The sequence below is a fragment of the Podarcis tiliguerta genome (assembly GCF_965153285.1).
Source record: "Podarcis tiliguerta genome assembly, chromosome: 9".
Taxonomy (NCBI): Eukaryota; Metazoa; Chordata; class Lepidosauria; order Squamata; family Lacertidae; genus Podarcis; species Podarcis tiliguerta.
In genome coordinates, this window is record NC_139542.1 from 70,430,211 (window position 1) to 70,453,038 (window position 22,828).

The 22,828-nt window shown below is 47.0% G+C and overlaps 2 protein-coding genes across 7 annotated transcripts in view; one reads left to right on the forward strand and one right to left on the reverse strand.

Moving 5' to 3' along the window:
• The window catches only part of CCDC33 (coiled-coil domain containing 33), a 178,209-nt gene extending 155,496 nt beyond the window's left edge, over window positions 1–22,713 (forward strand). For 3 of the 6 annotated variants that reach the window (XM_083398869.1, XM_083398871.1, XM_083398873.1), the window contains 10 exons: window positions 603–630; window positions 12,367–12,562; window positions 14,012–14,100; window positions 15,001–15,132; window positions 15,977–16,067; window positions 16,955–17,082; window positions 19,049–19,135; window positions 19,264–19,383; window positions 20,888–20,947; window positions 22,503–22,713. In XM_083398869.1, the coding sequence (XP_083254995.1) occupies window positions 603–630; window positions 12,367–12,562; window positions 14,012–14,100; window positions 15,001–15,132; window positions 15,977–16,067; window positions 16,955–17,082; window positions 19,049–19,135; window positions 19,264–19,383; window positions 20,888–20,947; window positions 22,503–22,520 (949 nt within the window). In that variant the 3' untranslated portion in view covers window positions 22,521–22,713. Of the gene's footprint in view, window positions 1–602; window positions 631–12,366; window positions 12,563–14,011; window positions 14,101–15,000; window positions 15,133–15,976; window positions 16,068–16,954; window positions 17,083–19,048; window positions 19,136–19,263; window positions 19,384–20,887; window positions 20,981–22,502 lie in introns of those variants that run through there. The other 3 variants (XM_083398868.1, XM_083398872.1, XM_083398870.1) reach the window with 2 other exon arrangements.
• LOC310657815 (uncharacterized protein) overlaps window positions 1–22,828 on the reverse strand; it is a 437,520-nt gene that overhangs the window by 112,885 nt on the left and 301,807 nt on the right. The gene's annotated exons all lie outside the window — the stretch shown is intronic.

Here is a 22,828-nt window from a genome sequence, read left to right on the forward strand (position 1 = left end):
ACGGCGTTTCCGTGCGCTGCTCTGGTTCGCCAGAAGCGGCTTAGTCATGCTGGCCACATGACCCGGAAGCTGTACGCCGGCTCCCTCGGCCAGTGAAACGAGATGAGCTCCCCAACCCCAGAGTCGTCCGCGATTGGACCTAATGGTCAGGGGTCCCTTTACCTTTACCTGGGTTGTATCTTTGTCACAGACCCAACTGAGAGTTGTGGGCCCAAACTGTTTGATAAACACACTTTAAAAGAATAGGAAGAAGAAGAAGAAGACTTTAGTTGGTTGTTTTATTTCTGAAGAAGGGGATGCCTCAGGGCCCTGATCTAGAATATTCTTCTCATCCAGATTGGCCGATTCCTTGCTGAGTGCCCAACCCCCACCCCCAGGACAGGTGTGTTAACCCCCAGGTGTGTTGTTCATTGCAAAATCCACATTCCTGGTCAAATGTCAGGGTTCTGGAGTCAGATAATTCCTTAGCCTGTGTGTGGGTGGAAGGCCACAATTTGCCTGCCTCCGTCACAGAGTTCCCGCCATACAAATGATACCTTCACTAGGAAGGCCTAAGGAAGATGTTCACAGTACTGACTTATACCTTGTTCTGCCTTTGGCAGGCCCATCGTCGAGGAGGTCCCAGATCCGGTAAGAGATCTAAAGGATTCCTGTTCATTTTATGCTTGTAGGAAGGGTGGGGTTGGGAAGGTGCAGTAAATGAATGCAGAGGGCTGAGGTGAAGCAGCAGGTGTGTATCTGTTTTGTAACAAATGACCCATTTTGCCAGAGGGGGCCCATTGGGTTCAACAATAAAAACAAATTTGATCCATTTTCACATGCTAACCTTACTTTGTGAGCGAACCCAATGCTAAGAATTGCAAAAAAAGATGGTAATATGGAAAAGTTGGGTGGAAACAGGTATACTGATGTTGGGCCAACTGGGTAGTGACGCCCAGGCTGTGGAACGCCTTCCCATCAGATGTCAAGGAAATAAACAACTTTCTGACTTTTAGAAGACATCTGAAAGCAGCCCTGTTTAGGGAAGTTTTTTAATGGCTGGTGTTTTATTGCTTTTGTTGGAGGCTGCCCAGCGTAGCTGGGGGAACCCAGCCAGATAGGTGGGGTATAAATAAATTATTATTATTATTATTATTATTATTATTACCCTTTAATCAATGGATTGATGATATGACATCACTCACAACCTATGAACAGACTGCTTACAGGCACAGACTCTGTTTGGATAAATAGGATAACATCTGGACAGAGTTATGGCACTTTCTACAATCATAGAATTGTAGAGGAACCCGGCGGGTCATCTAGTCTAACCCCCTGCAATTCAGGAACCTCAGCTAAAGTATCCCTGGCAGATGGCCATCAAAACTCTGCTTAAAAACCTCCTAGGAAGGAGAGTCCACCCCCTTTTGAGGGAGTTCATTCTACTGTTAAATGGCTCTACCACCAGAAAGTTCTTCCTGATGTTTAGCTAGAATCTCCTTTCTTATCATTTGAATCCATCGGTTTGGATCCTCCCCACAGAGTAGCAGAAAACAAGCCAGCCTCACCCTCCACATGGCAGCCCTTCAGATATTTGAAGATACAGGTAGCTCCATCTTGGCACTACCTACAAGCAAAGGCAGTGTGTTCCCATCCACCCCCAACCCTAAGAGGGGTTTACGAAAAGATAAAGCAATAAAATCGGGGGGGGGGGGGGAATACAACAACAGTTGAAAATCTACCCCAAGTTTAAATGCTAAAACAGGTTGAAATTCACATCAACTTTCTAAGCACCTGGGTAGGTTTGTCTAAAGAAGAATGTTTTTAGCAGGTGCTGAAAAGAATACAGGGAAGATTGCGTTGAGTTGTGCTGTGTTGTGTGTGATGTGCCTATGCTCTGGAAATCTTTGGGAGAACGTGAAGCTATTGGAAGCTTTTTAAAACAAATCTATTAAAAGAAAGATGCTGCCCTCTGCAGCAGAGAAGTAGATTTGCAGAAACGCCCTAGCCAGCTAATAAATAAGCCTTCGCAATGTTCCCATGCTACAACTCACTGTCCTTTGGCCATACTGTCAGGCAGTGGCGTAGCGTGGGGGGTGCAGGGGGGGGCGGCCGCACTGGGCGCAACATCTGGGGGGGCGCTCGCACTCGCAGCTCTCTGCCCCTACCTGGCTCACTCACTCTCTCTCACTGCAGTGCTGGCTGTGCGAATCCGATCCGAGCTGCCGGGTCGCCGCCCACTGTGGAGGGGAGGGTGCCAGGCGTGCGGTGCGGAGAGAGAGCGAGGGGCTATCTGGGGGAGGGACAGTGCAGCGGGCGGGGAGCAAATTACTTGCCTTGCCCCGGGTTAGGGGGCGCAAATTACTTGCCTTGCCCCGGGTGCTGACAACCCACGCTACGCCACTGCTGTCAGGGTATTAGGGTTGGTATTAAATTTCTATCCCACTTCTTCTCCCAAACACCAAAATTTTAAAACAATGCATTTTTTTAAAAACATATTTAAAGCACACTATACATATAGAGCACATGGCTCCCCTTCCAGGAATCCTGGAAACTTTAGTTTGTTAAGGGTGCTGGGAATTGTAAAGGAGCTCTGCATTATCTGAAGAGGTGCCATTTCATGGAGGAGGAGATTTTGAAGGCCACTAGCACTGATGGCTCTGCTTTGCCTCTACAGTTGGAGGCAGTAAATGCTTCTGGAAACTACAGGAAGTGAGAGTGGTCTTGTGCTCAGATCCTTCTTATGGGTTTGCCACAGGCATCTGGTTGGCCACTGTGAGAACAGGGTGCTGGACTAGATGGGTCACTGGCCTGATCCTGCAGGCTCTTCCTACGTCTCTTTCCTCTCCATTTGGCAGCCTGTAAGCAAGCACCCTAGGGTGGCGCTGTGGTCTAAACTACTGAGCCTTGGGCTTGCAGATCGGAAGGTTGGCGGTTTGAATCCCCGCAATGGGGTGAGTTCCCGTTGCTCAGTCCCAGCTCCTGCCCACCTAGCAGTTCGAAGGCACGCCAGTGCAAGTAGATAAATAGTTACTGCTCTGGCGGGAAGGTAAACGGCGTTTCTGTGCTCTCTGGTTTCCATCACAGTGTCCCATTGCACCAGAAGCAGTTTAGTCAAGTAGATAAATAGGTACCAGTCTGGAAGGAAGGTAAATGGTGTTTCCGTGCACTGCTCTGGTTCGCCAGAAGCTGCATAGTCATGCTGACCACATGACCCACAAGCTGTCTGTGGACAAACGCCAGCTCCCTCGGCCCATAGAGCGAGATGAGGACGCAAGCACAGAGTTGTCCATGACTGTACCTAATGGTCAGGGGTACCTTTAGGTAAAGGTAAAGGGACCCCTGACCATTAGGCCCAGTTGAGGCCGACTCTGGGGTTGCGGTGCTCATCTCGCTTTACTGGCCGAGGGAGCCGACGTATAGCTTCCGGGTCACGTGGCCAGCATAACTAAGCCACTTCTGGCAAACCAGAGCAGCGCACAGAAACACCATTTACCTTCCTGCCAGACTGGTACCTATTTATCTACTTGCACTTTGGCGTGCCTTCGAACTGCTAGGTTGGCAGGAGCAGGGACCAAGCAACGGGAGCTCACCCTGTCGGGGGGATTCGAACCGCCGACCTTCTGATTGGCAAGTTCTAGGCTCTGTGGTTTAACCCACAGCGCCACCCACGTCCCACCTAATAGTTAGGGGTACCTTTACCTTTTAAGCAAGCGCCCTACTGGGCACCCTTCCATTCCCCTGCCGGGGGGGCTGAGGCCTTCAGCTCTGATGCCTGGGCCGTGAGTCATATCAGGATACTGCCGTGCACAGTGATTTCCAGCAGGCTTCCTCGTCACCGGTCAGAAGGACAGGCATTCTCCCCCTCTCCAGAATTCCAGGCAGTCAATCTCCCTGTTCTGCAAACAAACAAACCAAGCTTATCTCTTGGCATCCCATTGAAAGCTGGGGCAAGGCCAGGTGCCTGTGAGGTCAGCAGTTTGGCATGGAGGCAACTCTGTCATGGCCATCCCCGTCCCCAAGTGCCCTCTCACCCCCACTGCCAAGGGAAACTGCTGCTCACACTTGGATTACTGCCTCCCATTTGCTTGATCTGCCCCAACAGAAGCATTTGCCTGGCAGAAAATTTGGGTGCTATTTAGTGTGAGGCATGGGGAAAGGATTTGCATTTCAAGGGAAAGCAGCCTAATTAGTCGTTTTGGGGGGACTCCTCCTGTCACTTGAGGCTCAGGTAGCCTCGGTGGCACAGATTGCCTTAACTATGATTAGTGGCCCAGTTGCACCTCTATTTGGACAGGGGTCGCTTAACTTTGGTTGTCCATGCTCTGGTGACCGCCAGGATCAATTACAGTGGTGCCTTGCAAGACGAAAAGAATCCGTTCCGCGGGTCTTTTCGTCTTGCGGTTTTTTCGTCTTGCGAAGCAAGCCCATTGACGGAGTAGCGCTATTAGCGCTATTGGCGATTTAAGGGCTAAAAACGGCTTTTTAAGGGGTGGGGGATTAGCGGTTTTGCTGCTAAAATGCTTTTAGCAGCTTAGCGATTCAAAATAAGGGGTTTTGGAGCAAAAAAAAAATCAAATTTTTTCATCATTTTTCGTCTTGCGAAGCAAGCCCATAGGGAAATTCGTCCTGCGAAGTGCCTCTGCAAACGGAAAACCCTTTCGTCTTGCGGGTTTTCCGTCTTGCGAGGCATTCGTCCTGCGGGGCACCACTGTACTGCAATGCATTGGGCATAGGGCTGCCTTTGATTTTGATTTTTTTAAAAAAGATATTTATTGAAATTTCAACATATTACAAAAAAAAGAATAAAAGGAAAAAGAAAATAAAACAATTAGAAACAGATCAGTCTTTCCATATCTTATCTTTCATTTGCTTGTTTCTCTGACCTCCTCACACCTCCCTTTCTTGTATTCCAGTTCAATTAGTTAATTCAGCAAATCCTTTCCCTCTTTGATTTTATCTTAATCTTTTATCTTAATATATTATAGCTTTAGATTATCACCTGTTAACAATCCATTTTTACATATTCCTTTATAACATTGCTGCTAAAAACCACTTAACTTCAATTCAACATCATTCTAACATTCATTAATTTTGCAGTATTTCTGTAAATAGTCTTTAAATTTCTTCCAATCTTCTTCCACCGACTCTTCTCCCTGGTCTCAGATTCTGCCGGTCATTTCTGCCAATTCCATATAGTCCATCACCTTCATCTGCCAGGGCATAGGGCTGCCTCTGAAAACAGTTCAGAGACTACAGCTAGTGCAGAATTCTGTAGCCAGAGTGCTGACCAGGGCAGTCCATGCATGTTAAAGCAATTCTGGTACAGCTGCACTGACGGCCAGTTAGTTTCTCAGCTCAGATCAAAGGGCTGGTTTTGACCCATAAGGCCTTACATAGCTCAGGACTCTGGTACTTTAAGGACTGCCTCTCCCCACATGAACTAGCCTGGACCCTGGATTTGGCATCTGAGGCCCTTGTCTGTGTGCTCCTTCCACAGCAAGTGCAGAGGACGGAGACATGAGAATGGGCCTTTTCAGTGCTGGCCCCCCAAAGAGGCACGTACCTTCACTATCTCCTTTTTATCACCCTCTTTCACTGGCCAGAATGAGTTAGACCTGCCTATGACATGAATGAATGTGATTTTAGGTTTTTATTTTTGTTTCATGCTGGTTTTAATCTTTGTGCTATTTTGTAAGTTGCTTCGGGTTGCCTTTTATAAAAGAAAAGCAGCAAATAAGTGCAATTAAATTCTTCTTCTTCTTTTTCTTCACACTTTCCAAAACAATATGTGAATCAAAACACAGCCATACTTCAACATTCACACTTCCCCAATTTTGCAATGCAGTTCTCCAGCCAAAGTGTGTTCCAAAGTGCATATACCAAAGCGAGGTGTGCCTTAAAAATGCATGTGTTAGCATGGGAAAACCTTTAAAAATGTGTCATGTTAGGGAAAAATGATTTCCTTAAATACGTGTATATGGCAAAATTGCATAAAAACATCTGTATATTAGCAGAAATTTGCTGATGAGTTTGCCAAGTGATGTGGACATCTGAACTTAAGGCTGGGAAAATTAGAACATTGACAGACTTGCCCGTCCCTATTTAGGGCCAATTTGGAATTTATTCTAATCAAGGAGGATCTCTTCCCCCCCCCCCAATACTTTTTATTGCTTTTTTGTAACAACAACAAATAAAAAAAACCTCTTACATTCAAAAATTTGTATGTCTTCATATCTACCCTGCTCCTTATTGCGCCCGGACTTCCTTCCATCCCTTCAACGGTTTTATGTCTCAAATCTTTTCTTACAGTTTCTTATCTACACTCCATCCACATCACAAGATTTGCATTAATCCTGCTACAGTTTTTACATTCTTACAATTACTCCGTATATATTCAACAAATTTACTCCATCCTTTTTCAAACTTTGCTTCTGTTTGGTTCCGAATCTTCTAGGTCAATTTCGCCAATTCTATGTATTCAAACATTTTTGTCTGCCACTCCATTAAAGTTGGGATTTCTTGGGTTTTCCATTTCTGAGCCACTAAGATTCTAGCGGGTGGCGCTGTGGGTTAAAGCCTCAGCGCCTAGGGCTTGCCGATTGAAAGGTCGGCGGTTCGAATCCCCGCAGCGGGGTGCGCTCCCGTTGCCCGGTCCCAGCGCCTGCCAACCTACCAGTTCGAAAGCACTCTCGGGTGCAAGTAGATAAATAGGGACCGCTTACTAGCGGGAAGGTAAACGGCGTTTCTGTGTGCGGCTCTGGCTCGCCAGAGCAGCGATGTCACGCTGGCCACGTGACCCGGAAGTGTCTTCGGACAGCGCTGGCCCCCGGCCTCTTGAGTGAGATGGGCGCACAACCCTAGAGTCTGTCAAGACTGGCACGTACGGGCAGGGGTACCTTTACCTTTTTAAGATTCTAGCAGCGCTCGTTGCGTACATGAATAGTTTGTAGTCTTCCTTTTTTTAATTCATCCTCTGTTATCCCTAGCAAAAATGCTTCCAGGAGGATCTTCATTTCCGGCACCAACATTTGTGTAAGAACACAAAGCTTGCACTTTGCCTCTCTCATATCTGCTTTTGCGCCTACGTGCTTTCTATAGCCGGACGGCTCGCTATCTTCATTCGGAGAAAAGCTGCAGGTGATTGGGAAAGCATCTTGCGCTGTGTGGGCGGGCGGACAAGGCCCCTCTGCTGCAATTCTGCTGACCTTTTTGTGTGCAAACCACTTGCCTTTTTGCTGAGAGACAAGCGGGAGGGAGGGAAGAGGGAGAGCAGTGTGGCTTGGAACAAGCAGGCAAGGTCACTCTCGTACTGCGGGGCAGGATCTCGCTGAACCAAAACAGCTGTTGACACGGGAGGAAGTTGGCGTGTGCAATCTGGCCAAGGTTAGAGGGGGTTGGGGAGGAGAATCCTTTCTTGATTGCTTACCTCATGAAAACACAGGACGAGCCCTACAGCTAGATCAGGCCAAATGCTTGTCTTGTTCTCATAGTGGCCAGCTGGATGCCTCTGGGGAGCCCACAAGCAGGCCCTGAGTGCAACAGCCGTGCTCCCCAGTCTTGTGATTACTAGCAAATGCCATTCAGAGGCATAAGGTAAAGGTAAAGGTACCCCTGCCCGTACGGGCCAGTCTTGACAGACTCTAGGGTTGTGCGCCCATCTCACTCAAAGAGGCCAAGGGCCAGCGCTGTCCGAAGACACTTCCGGGTCACGTGGCCAGCGTGACATCGCTGCTCTGGCGAGCCAGAGCCGCACAAGGAAACGCCGTTTACCTTCCCGCTAGTAAGCGGTCCCTATTTATCTACTTGCACCCAGGGGTGCTTTCGAACTGCTAGGTTGGCAGGCGCTGGGACCGAACAGCGGGAGCGCACCCCGCCGCGGGGATTCGAACCGCCGACCTTTCGATCGGCAAGCCCTAGGCACTGAGGCTTTAACCCACAGCGCCACCCGCATCCCTATTCAGAGGCATACCACCTCCCATAAAGGTAAAGGGACCCCTGACTGTTAAGTCCAGTCTAGGATGACTCTGGGGTTGCAGTGCTCATCTCGCTTTAAGGCCGAGGGAGCCGGCATTTGTCCACAGACAGCTTTCTGGGTGATGTGGCCAGCATGACTAAACTGCTTCTGGTGCAATGGGACACCGTGATGGAAACCAGAGAGCACAGAAACGCCATTTACCTTCCCACCAGAGCGGTAACTATTTATCTACTTGCACTAGCATGCTTTCGAACTGCTAGGTTGGCAGGAGCTGGGACAGAGCAACAAGAGCTCACCCCGTCATGGAGATTCAAACTGCCAACCTTCCGATCGTCAAGCCCAAGAGGCTCGGTGGTTAGACCACAGCACCACCCACATCCTGACATACCAACTTATAAAAACATAAAAAGGTAAAGGGACCCCTGACAGTTAAGTCCTGTTGCGAACAACTCTGGGGTTGTGACGTTTGTCCACTCCACAGACAGTTTTTCCGGGTCATGTGGCCAGCATGACTAAGCCGCTTCTGGCAAAACCAGAACAGCGCACGGAAATGCCGTTTACCTTCCTGCTGGAGCGGTACCTATTTATCTACTTGCACTTTGACGTGCTTTCAAACTGCTAGGTTGGCAGGAGCAAGGACCGAGCAACAGGAGCTCACCCCGTCATGGGGATTCTAACCACCGACCTTCCGATCAGCAAGCCCTAGGCTCTGTGGTTTAGACAACAGTGCCACCCGCGTCCCACACCACCTCCCATACTGGAGGCAATAAGTGGTCACTGTGACCAGCAGCCACTGATGGCTTGATCCTCCATTAATTTGTCTAACTACCACAGGTGTCGGGTCGCGGGTGGCACTGTGGGTTAAAGCCTCAGCGCCTAGGGCTTGCCGATCGAAAGGTCGGTGGTTCAAATCCCCGCGGCGGGGTGCGCTCCCGCTGTTTGGTCCCAGCGCCTGCCAACCTAGCAGTTCGAAAGCACTCTTGGGTGCAAGTAGATAAGTAGGGAACGCTTACTAGCGGGAAGGTAAACGGTATTTCCATGTGTGGCTCTGGCTCACCAGAGCAGCAATGTCACGCTGGCCACGTGACCCGGAAGTGTCTTCGGACAGCACTGGCCCTCGGCCTCTTTGAGTGAGATGGGCGCACAACCCTAGAGTCTGTCAAGACTGGCCCGTACGGGCAGGGGTACCTTTACCTTTACCACAGGTGTCAGAAATCAGACCCAGGCTGAAATCATCACATGTCAGCCACTGATGGCAAGAGCCACTACAGATGGATCCTCCTCACCACTGGAACAATGAAAAGACATGATGAAAAAGTATTTCATCAAAATGTTTAAATAAACATCCATAATCCCAACAGAGACATCACCTTGCCAACAAAGGTCCATATAGTTAAAGCTATGGTTTTCCCAGTAGTGATGAATGGAAGTGAGAGCTGGACCATAAAGAAGGCTGATTTCCGAAGAATTGTTGCTTTTGAATTCTGGTGCTGGAGGAGACTCTTGAGAGTCCCATGGACTGCAAGAAGATCAAACCTCTCCATTCCGAAGGAAATCAGCCCTGAGTGCTCACTGGAAGGACAGATCCTCAAGCTGAGGCTCCATCCAGTACTTGGGCCACCTCATGAGAAGAGAAGACTCCCTGGAAAAGACCCTGATGTTGGGAAAGATGGAGGGCACAAGGAGAAGGGGACGACAGAGGACGAGATGGTTGGACAGTGTTCTTGAAGCTACTAACATGAGTCTGACCAAACTGCGGGAGGCAGTGGAAGACAGAAGTGCTTGGCGTGCTCTGGTCCAGGGGGTCATGAAGAGTCGGATACAACTAAATGACTAAACAACAACAACAGCAATTCCATAGGGACATAAGAAGAGCCTTTTGGATCAGGCCAGTGGCCCATCTAGTCCAGCACCTGCTGTCACAGTAGTCACACAGATGCCTCTTCTGGAAAACTTGCAAGCAGAACCTGAGCACAAGAGCCCCATAGTTTCCAGCAGCTAGTATTCAGAAGTACTGCTGCCTCCAGTTGTGGCTAGTAGCCATCGCTAGCCCTCCCCTTCCTTTTAAAAAAACTAAAACATTTTATTTTTCAAGATTTCTAAAATAACAACATTTCCCCATTCATCTTAACACCAAATTCATCTTGTCTGACTCCCCCCACCCCAGTTCCCAAATTTTTTTACATTTCCCCCCCTTGCATATAATTACTTTTCAATTCTTTTTTAATCTAAGATATCCAATTATCTCATAAATGCTACACCAATCCTGCTAATGTTTTAACATATTTACAGTGTTCTTTAACATAATCTATCAGTTTTATCCAATCTTTCTTCTCATCTTGATGCTTGATCTTCATGGTACGTTTTGCCATTTCGGCATAGTCTATCATCTTGTTTGTCCATTCTTCCTTTGTTGCTACGCCATCTTCTTTCCACTTTTGGGCAAATCACAATCTAGCAGCCATGGTAGCCTACATAAATAGTCTCTTTACATTCTTTGGTATTTCTTCCCCCATTATTCCAAGCTAAAAGGCTTCTGGTTTTTTATGAAAAGTTATCTTAAACATTTTTTTTTAATTCATTATCTATCATTTCCCACAAGTCTTTTGGCTTTTTGCAAATCCATCACATGTGAAAATAGTGCCTTCATTATCCTTACATTTACAACATATTTTGGAGGAATTTTATACATCTTTACTGGAGTTAAATACCAGCGATACATCATTTGCATATAATATTCTTTCAATGTATTACATGCCGTAAATTTCAAATCCTCTTTCCACAACTTTCCCCATGACTCAAGTGGGATATTATATCCCAAATCCTTTGCCCATTTTATAATTACATCTTTAACCTCCTCATCTTTTACCTTCCATTCCAACAGTAGTTTATACATTTTTGATAATAATTCATTATTCTCCAACAGTTCTTTTTCATGCTTTGAGAATTCCTTCCCAAAGCCTTTTTCTTTATCACTTCTGAATATGTCATTTAGTTGGTGGTATTGTGACCAATCTGTTAACAGGCGGTTTATTTCTCCATACTCCTTTACCTTCAATTTATTTTCCACCTCTGTTAACAGATCTTTGTACATAGGCCAATTCTCTTTCATCTCTCTCTCTCTCTCTCTCTCTCTCTCTCTCTCTCTTTTTTTTTTTTTTTTTTTTTTTTTTTTTGCGAATGTATTGCCAAGAATGTTGTTTTTGTTTGAATCAATACCCATAATCAGAGGAGCAGAACACTTCAAACAATGGAAAAAATATATTTTTAAATTTGTCTGGTAGGGGGGAAAGCCCAGAATAAAATATAAATTATTAATGGATAAAAAAAACAAAGAGGGAGGTTCTCACTGCAGGACCTGAAATTATATTATGAAGCATCTTGTCTTTGCTAGTTGCGGGAATGGGTACAATTAAAGAATACGGATATACTGGGTTTAGAAGGACATGATAAGAGATATGGTTGGCATGCTTATCTATGGTATGAGAAAGTAAAAATCCACAAGGGATTCCTGAACCACATTGTAAGAAAATCAATTTTTATCACTGAGATCCTTCCCCACAATGTTAAATTCATCCTTCCCCATATCTCCATAGCTCTTTTAATTCCATTCCACACTTTTACATAATTATCTTTAAAAATATTTATGTTTCTATTTGTTAGCCATATACCTACTGTAGATATTTTACTTTCTTTACTACCACTAAATCCGTTTTTTCCTTAAATTCATTTTACATTTGTTCTGACATATTCTTCAATAACGCTTTTGATTTATTTTTATTAAGCTTGAAACCTGCTACTTGTCCAAATTTATCTGTCTTTCGTACCCTTGGTATATTTTCCAAGGGTTCTTCCACAGTTATAACCAGGTCATCCGCAAATGCTTTTAACTTATACGCTTTACTCCCTGATGTAATTCCTCTTATGCTTTCATCCAGTCATATTCCTTATCAATGTTTCTAATACTAAAATAAACAATAATGGAGACAGAGAGCATCCCTGTCTCGTTCCCTTAGTTATTATACATTTTTCATTTAATACATTGTTTACTGTTAAGTTCACCTGTTGTTCAGAATAAATTGTACTTATACCTTTCCTAAATGTCCCCTTCCAATGTGCAACAAAACCCGTCCATCCAAACAGCACCCATGAAAATAAGAGGCTCTGGGTAACGTTTGTCTAAACAACTGTGTCTTTGAGAGCTGGTGGGATGCCAGTGGTGATGGGAGTCTTTCGTATTTCAGCAGGAGAACATTCCACAACACAGGTGGCACCGGTGGAAAAAGCCCACCTCCATCTTGCCACAAGCTGATAATCACCAGGGCCTGTCAAAACTAACAGGGTGCAATTTGTGGATTCTAACTATCTTTCCTGGGTCATGATTCTTCTTCTTTTCCAATGGCTGCCAGGAGATGGACAATTACCATGCAGCCATGCAGAGGATGGCGGATGATATCCTGTCCCTGCGCCAGCACGTCACCAATCTGCAGTCTGAGAACAGCGCCCTGCGACGCAACCTCGCCATGCATGAAGATGTGGGCCGCATCCTGTTTCACGACATAGACCCTGACGTCATGACAAAGGCCGAAATCATTGACAGGATATGTAAGGAGATTGCCTACTTCTCTACCAATCTGTATGACACAGGAGGGGACAGGTGAAGGTCCCCCATGGGGGAAGGATGTAGAGCTTGTTGGGTGGCAGCTAGACTGGGTGGCACTTAGGCGTCATCCCCAAACCTAAGTCTACTAGCCATGATTGGTGCATGCTGCCTCATCTGTTGGAGACAGTATACATCTAAGTCACAGATGGTGGCCATCACAAATGCAGAAAGGGCAGCCAGGCAATTGACAGATTGGCCCATCCTTGTTTACGGCCAAGCTGGAATTTGTTTCTAACATAGTAATAATAATAATAATAAATTTTATTTATACTCCACCCTCCCCAGCCAAGACCGGGCTCAGGGCGGCTAACAACGGTATAAAAACAATTGATTAAAATACAACTTAAAAACAAGATTAAAGTACAACATTAAAATGCAGCCTCATTTCAGTGGAAACTCAAATCAAAAACTTTTGGGGGATGAAAACGTCACCAAGGCCAACTATCCAGACTGGTCCTACATGGACCAGAAAAAAACCAGGGAAGTCCCCAAATAGGAGTTCCATCACAGAAGGGAAAAAGGAAAGAGGGGGAGGGGATCAAGTTGATTCCAAGCCAAAGGCCAGGCGGAACAACTCTGTCTTACAGGCCCTGCGGAAAGAAATCAGATCCTGCAGGGCCCTGGTCTCATGAGGCAGAGCATTCCACCAGGCCGGAGCCAGAGTTGAGAAGGAGGATCATAGGAGGATCAGTGCTTTGGAACAGCCCTGTATGAACACCAACCAGAGCCCTGTGGGAAACCCATAAGCAGAACCCAAGGGCAAGAGCACTCTCCCATGAGAAGAGCTCTGCTAGATGAGGTCCATGGCACAATCTAGTCCAGCATCCTGTTCTCACAGTGGCCAACCAGATGTCTGTGGGAAACCTTCAAGCTTGACCCAAGCAGAAGAGAACGGGATGCTGGACTTGGTGGACCATTGGCCAAATCCAACACTCTCTTCTTATGTTCTCATCTCATCTTCACCTTACCTGGTCATCCTCTGTATTGCTCAGAGCTAAAGCACACAATTTGCTCAAAGTCCCAAATTCAACCCCTGTTGTATCAGGTTTTTTTAATAAAAAAAATATATATGGGAAACACCTTTGGTTGAGACCCTTGAGCAGTGCTGCCAGTCAGACTAGGCAGTGACAGATTAGATAGTCCAATGGTCTCATTCTATACAAAGCTGCTTCCCATGTTCATAGCCTCACTCACTGATGTTGAGAACTGGGACACATAAGGCAAGAAGCCTCTCATATCATGGAACCATAGAACTGTAGGGTGGAAGGGACCCAAAGTGTAATCTTGTCCAATCCCCTCCAATACAGAAGGCAGAGCACCCACCATGGTGTATGAGAGCCATGGTCCTCCCTGGATGGGGTTTTCTCCAGGCTCTGCCATTTGCTTTTTAGTAACCCTCAAGCAGAAACTAAGTGCTGGGGCTCGGGAGATGGCCAGAATGAAGGACCGGGTTCAAAGGCTGCAGAATGAACTGATTCGGGTAAGTGCTTCTGTGTTTGCCATTCATCACAGCTTTGGAGAGACTCTGCATTGTGGGTAGGAATGGGGGCAGTGATTTGTTTGGTCCATATTTTAATAGGAACCTACCAGATTCCCAAACCAGGATTTGAAATGAAACATGGCCAGCCTCCCAAACTCACACTTCACTGCATTTTGCAATGAAGTTATCCAACCAAAAGGGATGCGGGTGGCGCTGTGGGTTAAACCACAGAACCTAGGACTTGCCGATCAGAAGGTCAGCGGTTCGAATCCCCACGACGGGGTGAGCTCCCGTTGCTCGGTCCCTGCTCCTGCCAACCTAGCAGTTCAAAAGCACATCAAAGTGCAAGTAGATAAATAGGTACCGCTCCGGCGGGAAGGTAAACGGCGTTTCCGTGCACTGCTCTGGTTTGCCAGAAGCGGCTTAGTCATGCTGGCCACATGACCGGGAAGCTGTACGCCGGCTCCCTTGGCCAATAAAGCGAGATGAGTGCCGCAACCCCAGAGTCGGTCACGACTGAACCTAATGTTCAGGGGTCCCTTTACCTTTACCTATCCAACCAAAAAATGCATACCCAAAGGAGAAAGTGCACACACATGCTTCTCTTAGTTGAAAAAAAGAAATTGAGAGAAGTGAACTTGAGATTGAGAAAATGAGAAATGGAAAGAAATGGAACTGGATAGATTTGTCTATCAGGGATAATGGGATTTGTAGTCCAGGAACCTCTGGAAGGTCACAGGTTTTCTACCTCTGTTCAGCAGAGGATCAGTCGGTCCCCACTAGGTCTGGGTCTGTCCAGAGTCCTCCACAAAGAAGCCTCTACCACTCACTCCCCACCCCCAAAGAAATCAGGACTGGTTCCATCCCATCTCAAGGGCCTTGGTCCTTTCCCACCACCAGAAAAATGACCGAGAAAAGGACCTCGTGATGTTGCAACGAGCTCACCAGCAGCAGCAAATGGTGCTAAGGAAATACCAGGCCAAGATCGCCAAGATGCAAACTCTGGAAGATGCAGTGAAGAAACAGGAAAAGGTGAGGGGAAACGGTTGGGAGAAATGTGAAGACGTCACTGTAGGACTTGGGGGCAGAATCTGGGGAGGCTGCTCAGGAGAGACTCCGAGCACAAATGACAATTTGGGTTTCCTGTGGATTGCTGTTTGCTCTGATTCAGCGGTCAAGAGCAGGTTTCTACGGGGAAATCACCAGGGCAAAAAAACACAGTCTCAGAGGTTTAAAGCGCAGACCTGGAACTGTGGCACAGAAAGATGTGTGGACGAGCCCTGAGTAGAGTAAGACACCTTGCCATCTATAGGGCACTCACCCCATAAAAACATTAAGCCCAGAATCTGGTACCACCTCATGAAAGTCATTGTTAGGTAGCTGGTATCATGTGGCAGCTGGCAGAATGGCCTATGAGACTGAGCCTGTTCAGCTTCTACATAGATAACTCAACTGGAGGAGAGACCACCGTTTCCCAAGGATGTCTGTCTTACTGTTATACCAAATCTTACCCATGAGGCAACCTCTCCCAGTAGCATAGGTGCCAACTCCCTGGGGCCCTGGGTGCCCAAGCACCCACAAAATTCCCCATGAAGGGGCCAGGCAGCCACAAAATTTGGTGCCAGGGCCATGTACCCCAGGAATCCATGGTCATGGGGCCAAACTGGCACTCCTGCCCAGTAGTTCACTTAGAGCTGCTTCCTTGCCATTTCCATCTTTTGCAATGAAATGTGACTGCTGGTTTACGGCAATGAACGGGAGCATTGCACTGAGCCCATTGCTGGAGACCAGCACATCACAACCGTCTCTCAGAAGCTTAGGGTGGAGTGAAGGGTCCCCTCCTATAAATTCATCCAGTGCTTCTTTCCATTGAAAGGTGATTGAGAGGATGGAGATGATGCTGGAAGGGAAGATGAAGGAGCGGTCAAAAGAGGACACCCAGTTTTCAGAAGCACCCCTCGGCTCAGGTGAGTGGACTGCTGGCAATCTGTGTCTCTCCAGCATCTCTGCTGCACTTGTTGCCATTCAAAGTTGGTTCCCTTCATTGGCAAGGCTCCTTTGACAACATCAAGAAAGCGAGGCTTTCATGTCATTGGCTCAGTCCTGGGGAACACTCTGCCACTGGAGATTCAGCAGGCACCTTCTGTGCCATCCTTTAAACACCTGCTGAAAACTTTTCTGTTCCACCAGGCAATTAAAACTACATCCGTCCACAAGGACTAATTGATTTCTCATTTTATGGTTTTATTATTGGAAACTGCTTTGATATATTTTTATGATATAGTGATATACAAATATTTTTGTAATAATAATAATAATAATAATAATTTTTATTTAAACCCGCCCTCCCCAGCCAAGACCAGGCTCAGTGCAGCTAACAACCAATAAAAAACAAGTTGATTGAAATGCAACTTAAAAAACAAGATTAAAATACAACATTAAAACATTAAAATGCAGCCTCATCACAGGAGGAGAAAGGAAAAAGAAAGAGAATCAAATTGGCTCCAAGCCAAAGGCCAGGGGGAACAACTCTGTCTTACTGGCCCTGCAGAAAGAAATCAGATCCTGCAGGGCCCTGGTCTCATGAGACAGAGCTTTCCACCAGGCCGGAGCCAGTGTTGAAAAGGCCCTGGCTCTGGTTGAAGCTAATCTGACTTCCTTAGGGCCTGGGACCTCTAGGGTGTTGCTATTTATGGACCTTAAGGTCCTCCATGGGGCATACTAGGAGAGGCGGTCCGGTAGGTAGAAATCAGTTGAGCTTGCACCCCTGAAAATGTAAAGAGGCTTCCTACTCATTTTTGCAACAGCTTTCTCTTTTCTTTAGTTGAGCATCTTCTGCTCTCTTTACCCCCAGCTCCAGGTGACAGCTGGTCCAAGGGTCTCTACTCCACCTTGATGATGGAGAACATGAGGCTGCGAGACGAACTGGGCAAGTCTTCCTACTATCGTTCCCCCATCATATTGCAGCAGCAAGCACTACCGGTAAGACGCTGCTGTTCAGCAACCATCCATCTTGTTGTGCGCTTTCCCTGGACAAAATACCTTGCAGAAATAAAACAGGGCATTTGTCCTGGATTAAATCAGGACAGTTCTCCTGTGCATAATTCTCTGTTGAAATAAATCAGGACAGATGTCCTGTGCATAATACCCTTTTGAATTTACTCACCTTTTACCTTACTATGCAGTATATATTAGTAGTAGTAGTAATAATAATAATAAATTTTATTTATACCTCGCCCTCCCCTGCCAAGGCCGAGCTCCAGGCAGCTAACAACCAATAATACAAACAAGTTGAATGAATACAACTTAAAAACAAGGTTCAAATGCAACATTAAAACATTAAAATGCAGCCTCATCACAGGAGGAGAAAGGAAAAAAGAAAGAGGGGGAAGGAATCAAATTGGCTCCAAGCCAAAGGCCAGGCAGAACAACTCTGTCTTACAGGCCCTGCGGAAAGAAATCAGATCCCGCAGGGCCCTGGTCTCATTAGGCAGAGCGTTCCACCAGGCCGGGGCCAGTGTTGAAAAGGCCCTGGCTCTGGTTGCGGCTAATCTGACTTCCTTAGGGCCCGGGACCTCTAGGGTGTTGCTATTTATGGACCTTAAGGTCCTCCGTGGGGCATACTGGGAGAAGCGGTCCCGTAGGTACGAGGGTCCTAGGCTGTGAAGGGCTTTAAAGGTGAAAACCAGCACCTTTAGTAGTAGTAGTAGTAGTAGTAGTAGTAGTAATAATAATAATAATAATAATAATAATAATAATAATAATAATAATATATTTATACCCCGCCCATCTGGCTGGGTTTCCCCAGCCACTCTGGGCGCCTTCCAACAGAACACTAAAAACAGAATAAAACTTCAAACATTAAGAACTTACCTAAACAGGACTGCCTTCAGATGTCTTTTAAAAGTCTGATAGTTGTTTATTTCTTTGACATCTGACGGGAGGGTGTTCCACAGGGAGGGCGCCACTACCGAGAAGGCCCTCTGCCTGGTTCCCTGTAACCTCACTTCTTGCAGGGAGGGAACTGCCAGAAGGCCCTCAGCTCTGGATCTCAGTGTCCGGGCTGGATGATGGGGGTGGAGACGCTCCTTCAGATATACTGGACCGAGGCCGTTTAGGGCTTTCAAGGTCAGCACCAACACTTTGAATTGTGCCTTTTTCTACACATTACTTTGCTGGAGAACTGCATTGCAAATTTTGGGTAAGTGCAAATTTCAAAGGATGGCTACAGTTCAGTCTATGGATTGTTTAGAAAATCTGAATTAGGTATTGCCTTTAAATGCAAACTGAATTTCCTTTCCGATTTTCTTCCTCATCCCTAGTGAAATTCAAGGTAAGGCTGCTTTCTGATCCCCAGAGTAGTGTGGATTAGGTCAGTTATTATTGGAAAGTGTAAAGAACAAATTCCTTGAGCATCCGTGGTATTAGCTAATCCTGGACTAAGACAAAAGTGAGGGAGAAGATGACTGCCCTCTTTGCCACTAGCCCATAATTAACCTACTGTGACTGGGTCTCTTCCCTGACACCTGATCCTTTTGATCAGAAATCCCAGGCAGTGGCGTAGCATAGGGTGGGGGGTGAGACGGGCAACCCACGCTACACCACTGCCCAGAGGTTGGACATCAGAACTTCTGCATGCAAAGACACCACAAAGCTGCAGTCCTCCTCTAAAGAGATGGGAACATAGCAAGAGGGAGGCCTCTGTAGGCTGATCTCCAGGTGAGCAGAGCTGGGTGGAAACAAATAACAGGTGGCAAATAATGCAGTTGGGCAGAAAGTTTTCAAAGGCAGAGAGAGTGAGTATGCGGAGAAGTGGGTGTTTCAGGCAGCCTGATTCCACGGGTCTTTGCAACAAGTTAAGTACTTAACCCTCAGTACCACTGTATTACCTTTCTAGTGCTGCTTCCTCTTTTCTTATGTTATAGAACTTTATCTCCCCACCCTACAGGATACGTTTTCCAACAGCAACGAAAAGCTGTCTTTGATTTCAAAACTGGAGAGGGCAGAGGCTCGCATAAATGCCTTGGAGTACCAGGTAAGGGCCTCTTTTTAACCTTCACATCCGTTGGCATGGATTCCAGCTCTACGGTATCCTTTTTGAGACAAGGCAACCAGAACAGTGCACAAGTTTGTCACAGGGGTTGTCTGTTCTCTCTGCCGCAGCTGGAGGAGTCTTCCAGGAAATGGGGGCGAGAGAAGCAGGACTATAGCACCCGACTTCTGGAGCGTGATCTTGGATTGGACCTGTCACCAACCCCTCTACTCTTAGGGGACACGTTGCTGGTGAGTAACTAGCATAACTGTGGGCAGGAATAGAGTTTCCCGGGGGCAAGTTATGATGGCTTTCTGGGTGGGCCTTAGGGAGACATCTATGTCTAACCATTTTCGCAAAGGATGGGGCAGTTCATCCCATTCTTTCCTGATCTAATTGCAACAGGACACCGGTGGCACTGTGGGTTAAACCACAGAGCCTAGGACTTGCCAATCAGAAGGTCGGCGGTTCGAATCCCCATGACGGGGTGAGCTCCCGTTGCTCGGTCCCTGCTCCTGCCCACCTAGCAGTTTGAAAGCACGTCAAAGTGCAAGTAGATAAATAGGTACCGCTCCGGCGGGAAGGTAAACGGCGTTTCCATGTGCTGCTCTGGTTTGCCAGAAGCGGCTTAGTCATGCTGGCCACATGACCCGGAAGCTGTACGCCGGCTCCCTCGGCCAATAAAGTGAGATGAACACCGCAACCCCAAAGTCGTCATGACTGGGCCTAATGGTCAGGGGTCCCTTTACCTTTACCTTTATTGGTTGACATCCAGACCATCACAACTTGGGATGGAAGCATCTGTCAATTTCTATCCTCTTAGTTTCTCATTTTTCCACCCTTAAATTTGGTTCTCTACATTTCTGCATTAATTTGCAAAATAAATAAACAAATAAATCCTCATGAAAATGCACCAGCAATTTTAGTGCCAATTTTTCCTAATAAACACATCTTTGTTCGCACTTTTGACTGACATACATATTTTTTTGCAAGCAATTGCTTCTAATATAATGCATTTTTGTATGTTGTTTTCACCAATATTTTCAGATTTATAGGGACTTCCCCCTAATAGATGCATTTCTGTAAAAAAAAAAAACTGTTCAGTTGGAGAAGTGCATTGAAAAATTGGAATAAGTGTGAATTTCAAAAGCTGCTTCTGTGTCTTGGTTCTCAACTTATTTTGGAAAGAGAGAATTTTATAGATACAGCTTCATATGCCAACTGAATTGGTTTTCTCCCCGATCCCTCGTCACAACTATCTAGCACACAAAGAATTCCACTGGAAACATAAATAGGGGCAGAAATTCCTGTAATCTGCTTGTTCACCTGAGGTCAGGAAAGTATATATGCTGTATTTGCAATCTTTTTTCAGTCCACAAACATTAGATACATAATTACATTATTTCCTGCACTGTTTTTGACGTTATCCTTCCACTGAAATTAATTACATAAGTTTTAGTCATAGTGGATAGTAAAACGAAAAGCATAAGTTTTAGCAGAAGCTGAACTGCAGCAGAATGGAAACCCCGCTGATTGCAACAAAACCAGGATGGGACCGAAATTGCTGCCTCCTTGCATCCCTACATCTGGCCAATAAGAGCCACAAGGGAGCTCTGGTGTCTTCTGGACATCAGGAACTGCATCCCTTCAAAGTAGAGGGAGTTAGGGTTTCATCTGTGCATAACCGCATCCACCCCCAAAGTTCAGCCTAGACTTAGCTTCGTAAGTTCTAGTATGCCTCTTACCCACTCACAGGATGAGAAGGAAGGGAGAGGAGATGAAGAGCAGAAGAACGCAAAGATATATGGAGTGAAGGCGAGCGCCCCAAAGTAGCCCAGTGAAGGGTCGGTTCCATTATAGGTCAGTGCAAGGGATGCCCCTTGTTGGGCAGGTGTCTTGACCCAGCGGCTCAAGGGCAGGGAGAGGGAGCCCTGTGTTGCTGAATTCCAGCTCCCATCATCATCCCTGACCATTGGACAAGATTGTCGAGGCTGATGGGGGTCCAGAGTCCAGCAACACACCCAGTCTCATGTTCCACCAAGCGTGACGTAGGGTTTCTCCAGGAATCTGACAACCAGAGATGAAGTTTTGGTTTTGGAAACCCAAGGTGCCAAAATCCCATACAAACATGGGGTTCTGCCTCATGCAAAACCAATCCACAGAGTCCCTAGTTTTCGTTAATTGGGGACAGGTGTTACAGAGAGCCAGTGTGGTGTAGTGGTTAAGAGCGGTAGACTCGTAATCTGGTGAACCGGGTTCGCTTCCCCGCTCTTCCACATGCAGCTGCTGGGTGACCTTGGGCCAGTCACATTTCTCTGAAGTCTCTCAGCCCCACTCACCTCACATAGTGTTTGTTGTGGGGGAGGAAGGGAAAGGAGAATGTTAGCCGCTTTGAGACTCCTGAAGGGGAGTGATAAAGCGGGATATCAAATCCAAATCCAAACAAAGGGCAGCCTGAGAACCCATTCCACATGCCTGGTCCAAAGGATCAGCATAGCCTAATCCCACCTAACCTATCAGCACTGAGGGATGCTCCTTTGTGAGAGACGTCTCTGCAGGGATGAGTCAGGCGGTGAGCTCCCACCCAGAGCCATCTTTCCCATTGGCTTTACTGGCACGTTGCGCCAAGGCGCCAGCCTTTCAGGGGGCCCCCAGCGAGTGGGGGAGCTGCATAGCTTTGCCAGCAGCCTCCCCTTTCGCTCCTGCACACCCACCAGCTGCGCCCCATCAACCATCTGGCTGGCGGGCGTGCAGCTTGCCTCCCAAGCCCCCGCAGGAGGAGAGCGATCCCCACAGAGGCTTGGGAAAAGGTCAACAACTGGGAAACAGTGGGGGCACCGGAAGGATCTTTGCACCATGGCGCCGGATATCCTTAAGACGGCCCTGCTCCCACCTTCTCCCTGAAGACTCAGCTAGTAGTCAGGGTAGGCCTCAGCCTTTTCACAGGGTCCTCCCCCCCCCCTCCACCTGCAATACCAGCCTCTCCTTCCTGCCCACCCACCTCCAACAGCCACGGGTCCCCATAGGTCATTCAACCTTACCTACAGCAATTTGTGACTTTCTGCACCAACACACCTGATGCTTGATCTTTCTAAGCAGATTCCCTGGCAGATTGGGGGCATGTCTAGAGGTCATTCTGCCCAGAGGGGGGACGTGCAAGGAAATCTCTACATCATTGCCTTTTTCCCACACACAGAAACGTTGAGTGAAATTTTGCAGAGTTTTTGCACCACGTTACAGGGGTGCAGCCCTTGCGGCAACCACATTGTGCAGGCCCTCAGAATGCTAGACAGAGTGGGTAGGAGATCTGGCGACTGGGTCATGGAGATTCTAGACACCTTCCTGAAACCTGCTCTTTCCCTCTTCTCAGAAGACTCATCCAAATTAGCAAACTCAGCTCAAGAAGCATTGGGAGCCTTCGTCCTTTGTGCAGCCTGTGGCGATCTACGCTTGATGGCAGGGCAGATCATCTGTTGTAAATACACCCCTCAAGTTTCATACCCCTTCCTCAATAGACTGAATGGAGCACGGCATTCCCTAATAAACTTTTATTAAAGTTTTGGCATGCATTCCCCCCCAAATGGATACTTTCAAGATCAATGGACTCCCACCAGATGATGAAGATTTGCTTGGGAAGAAGAAAATTACTGGAAATGCAGGTGGAGGGAGGGCAGAAGCATCCTGCAGGTGTGGTGG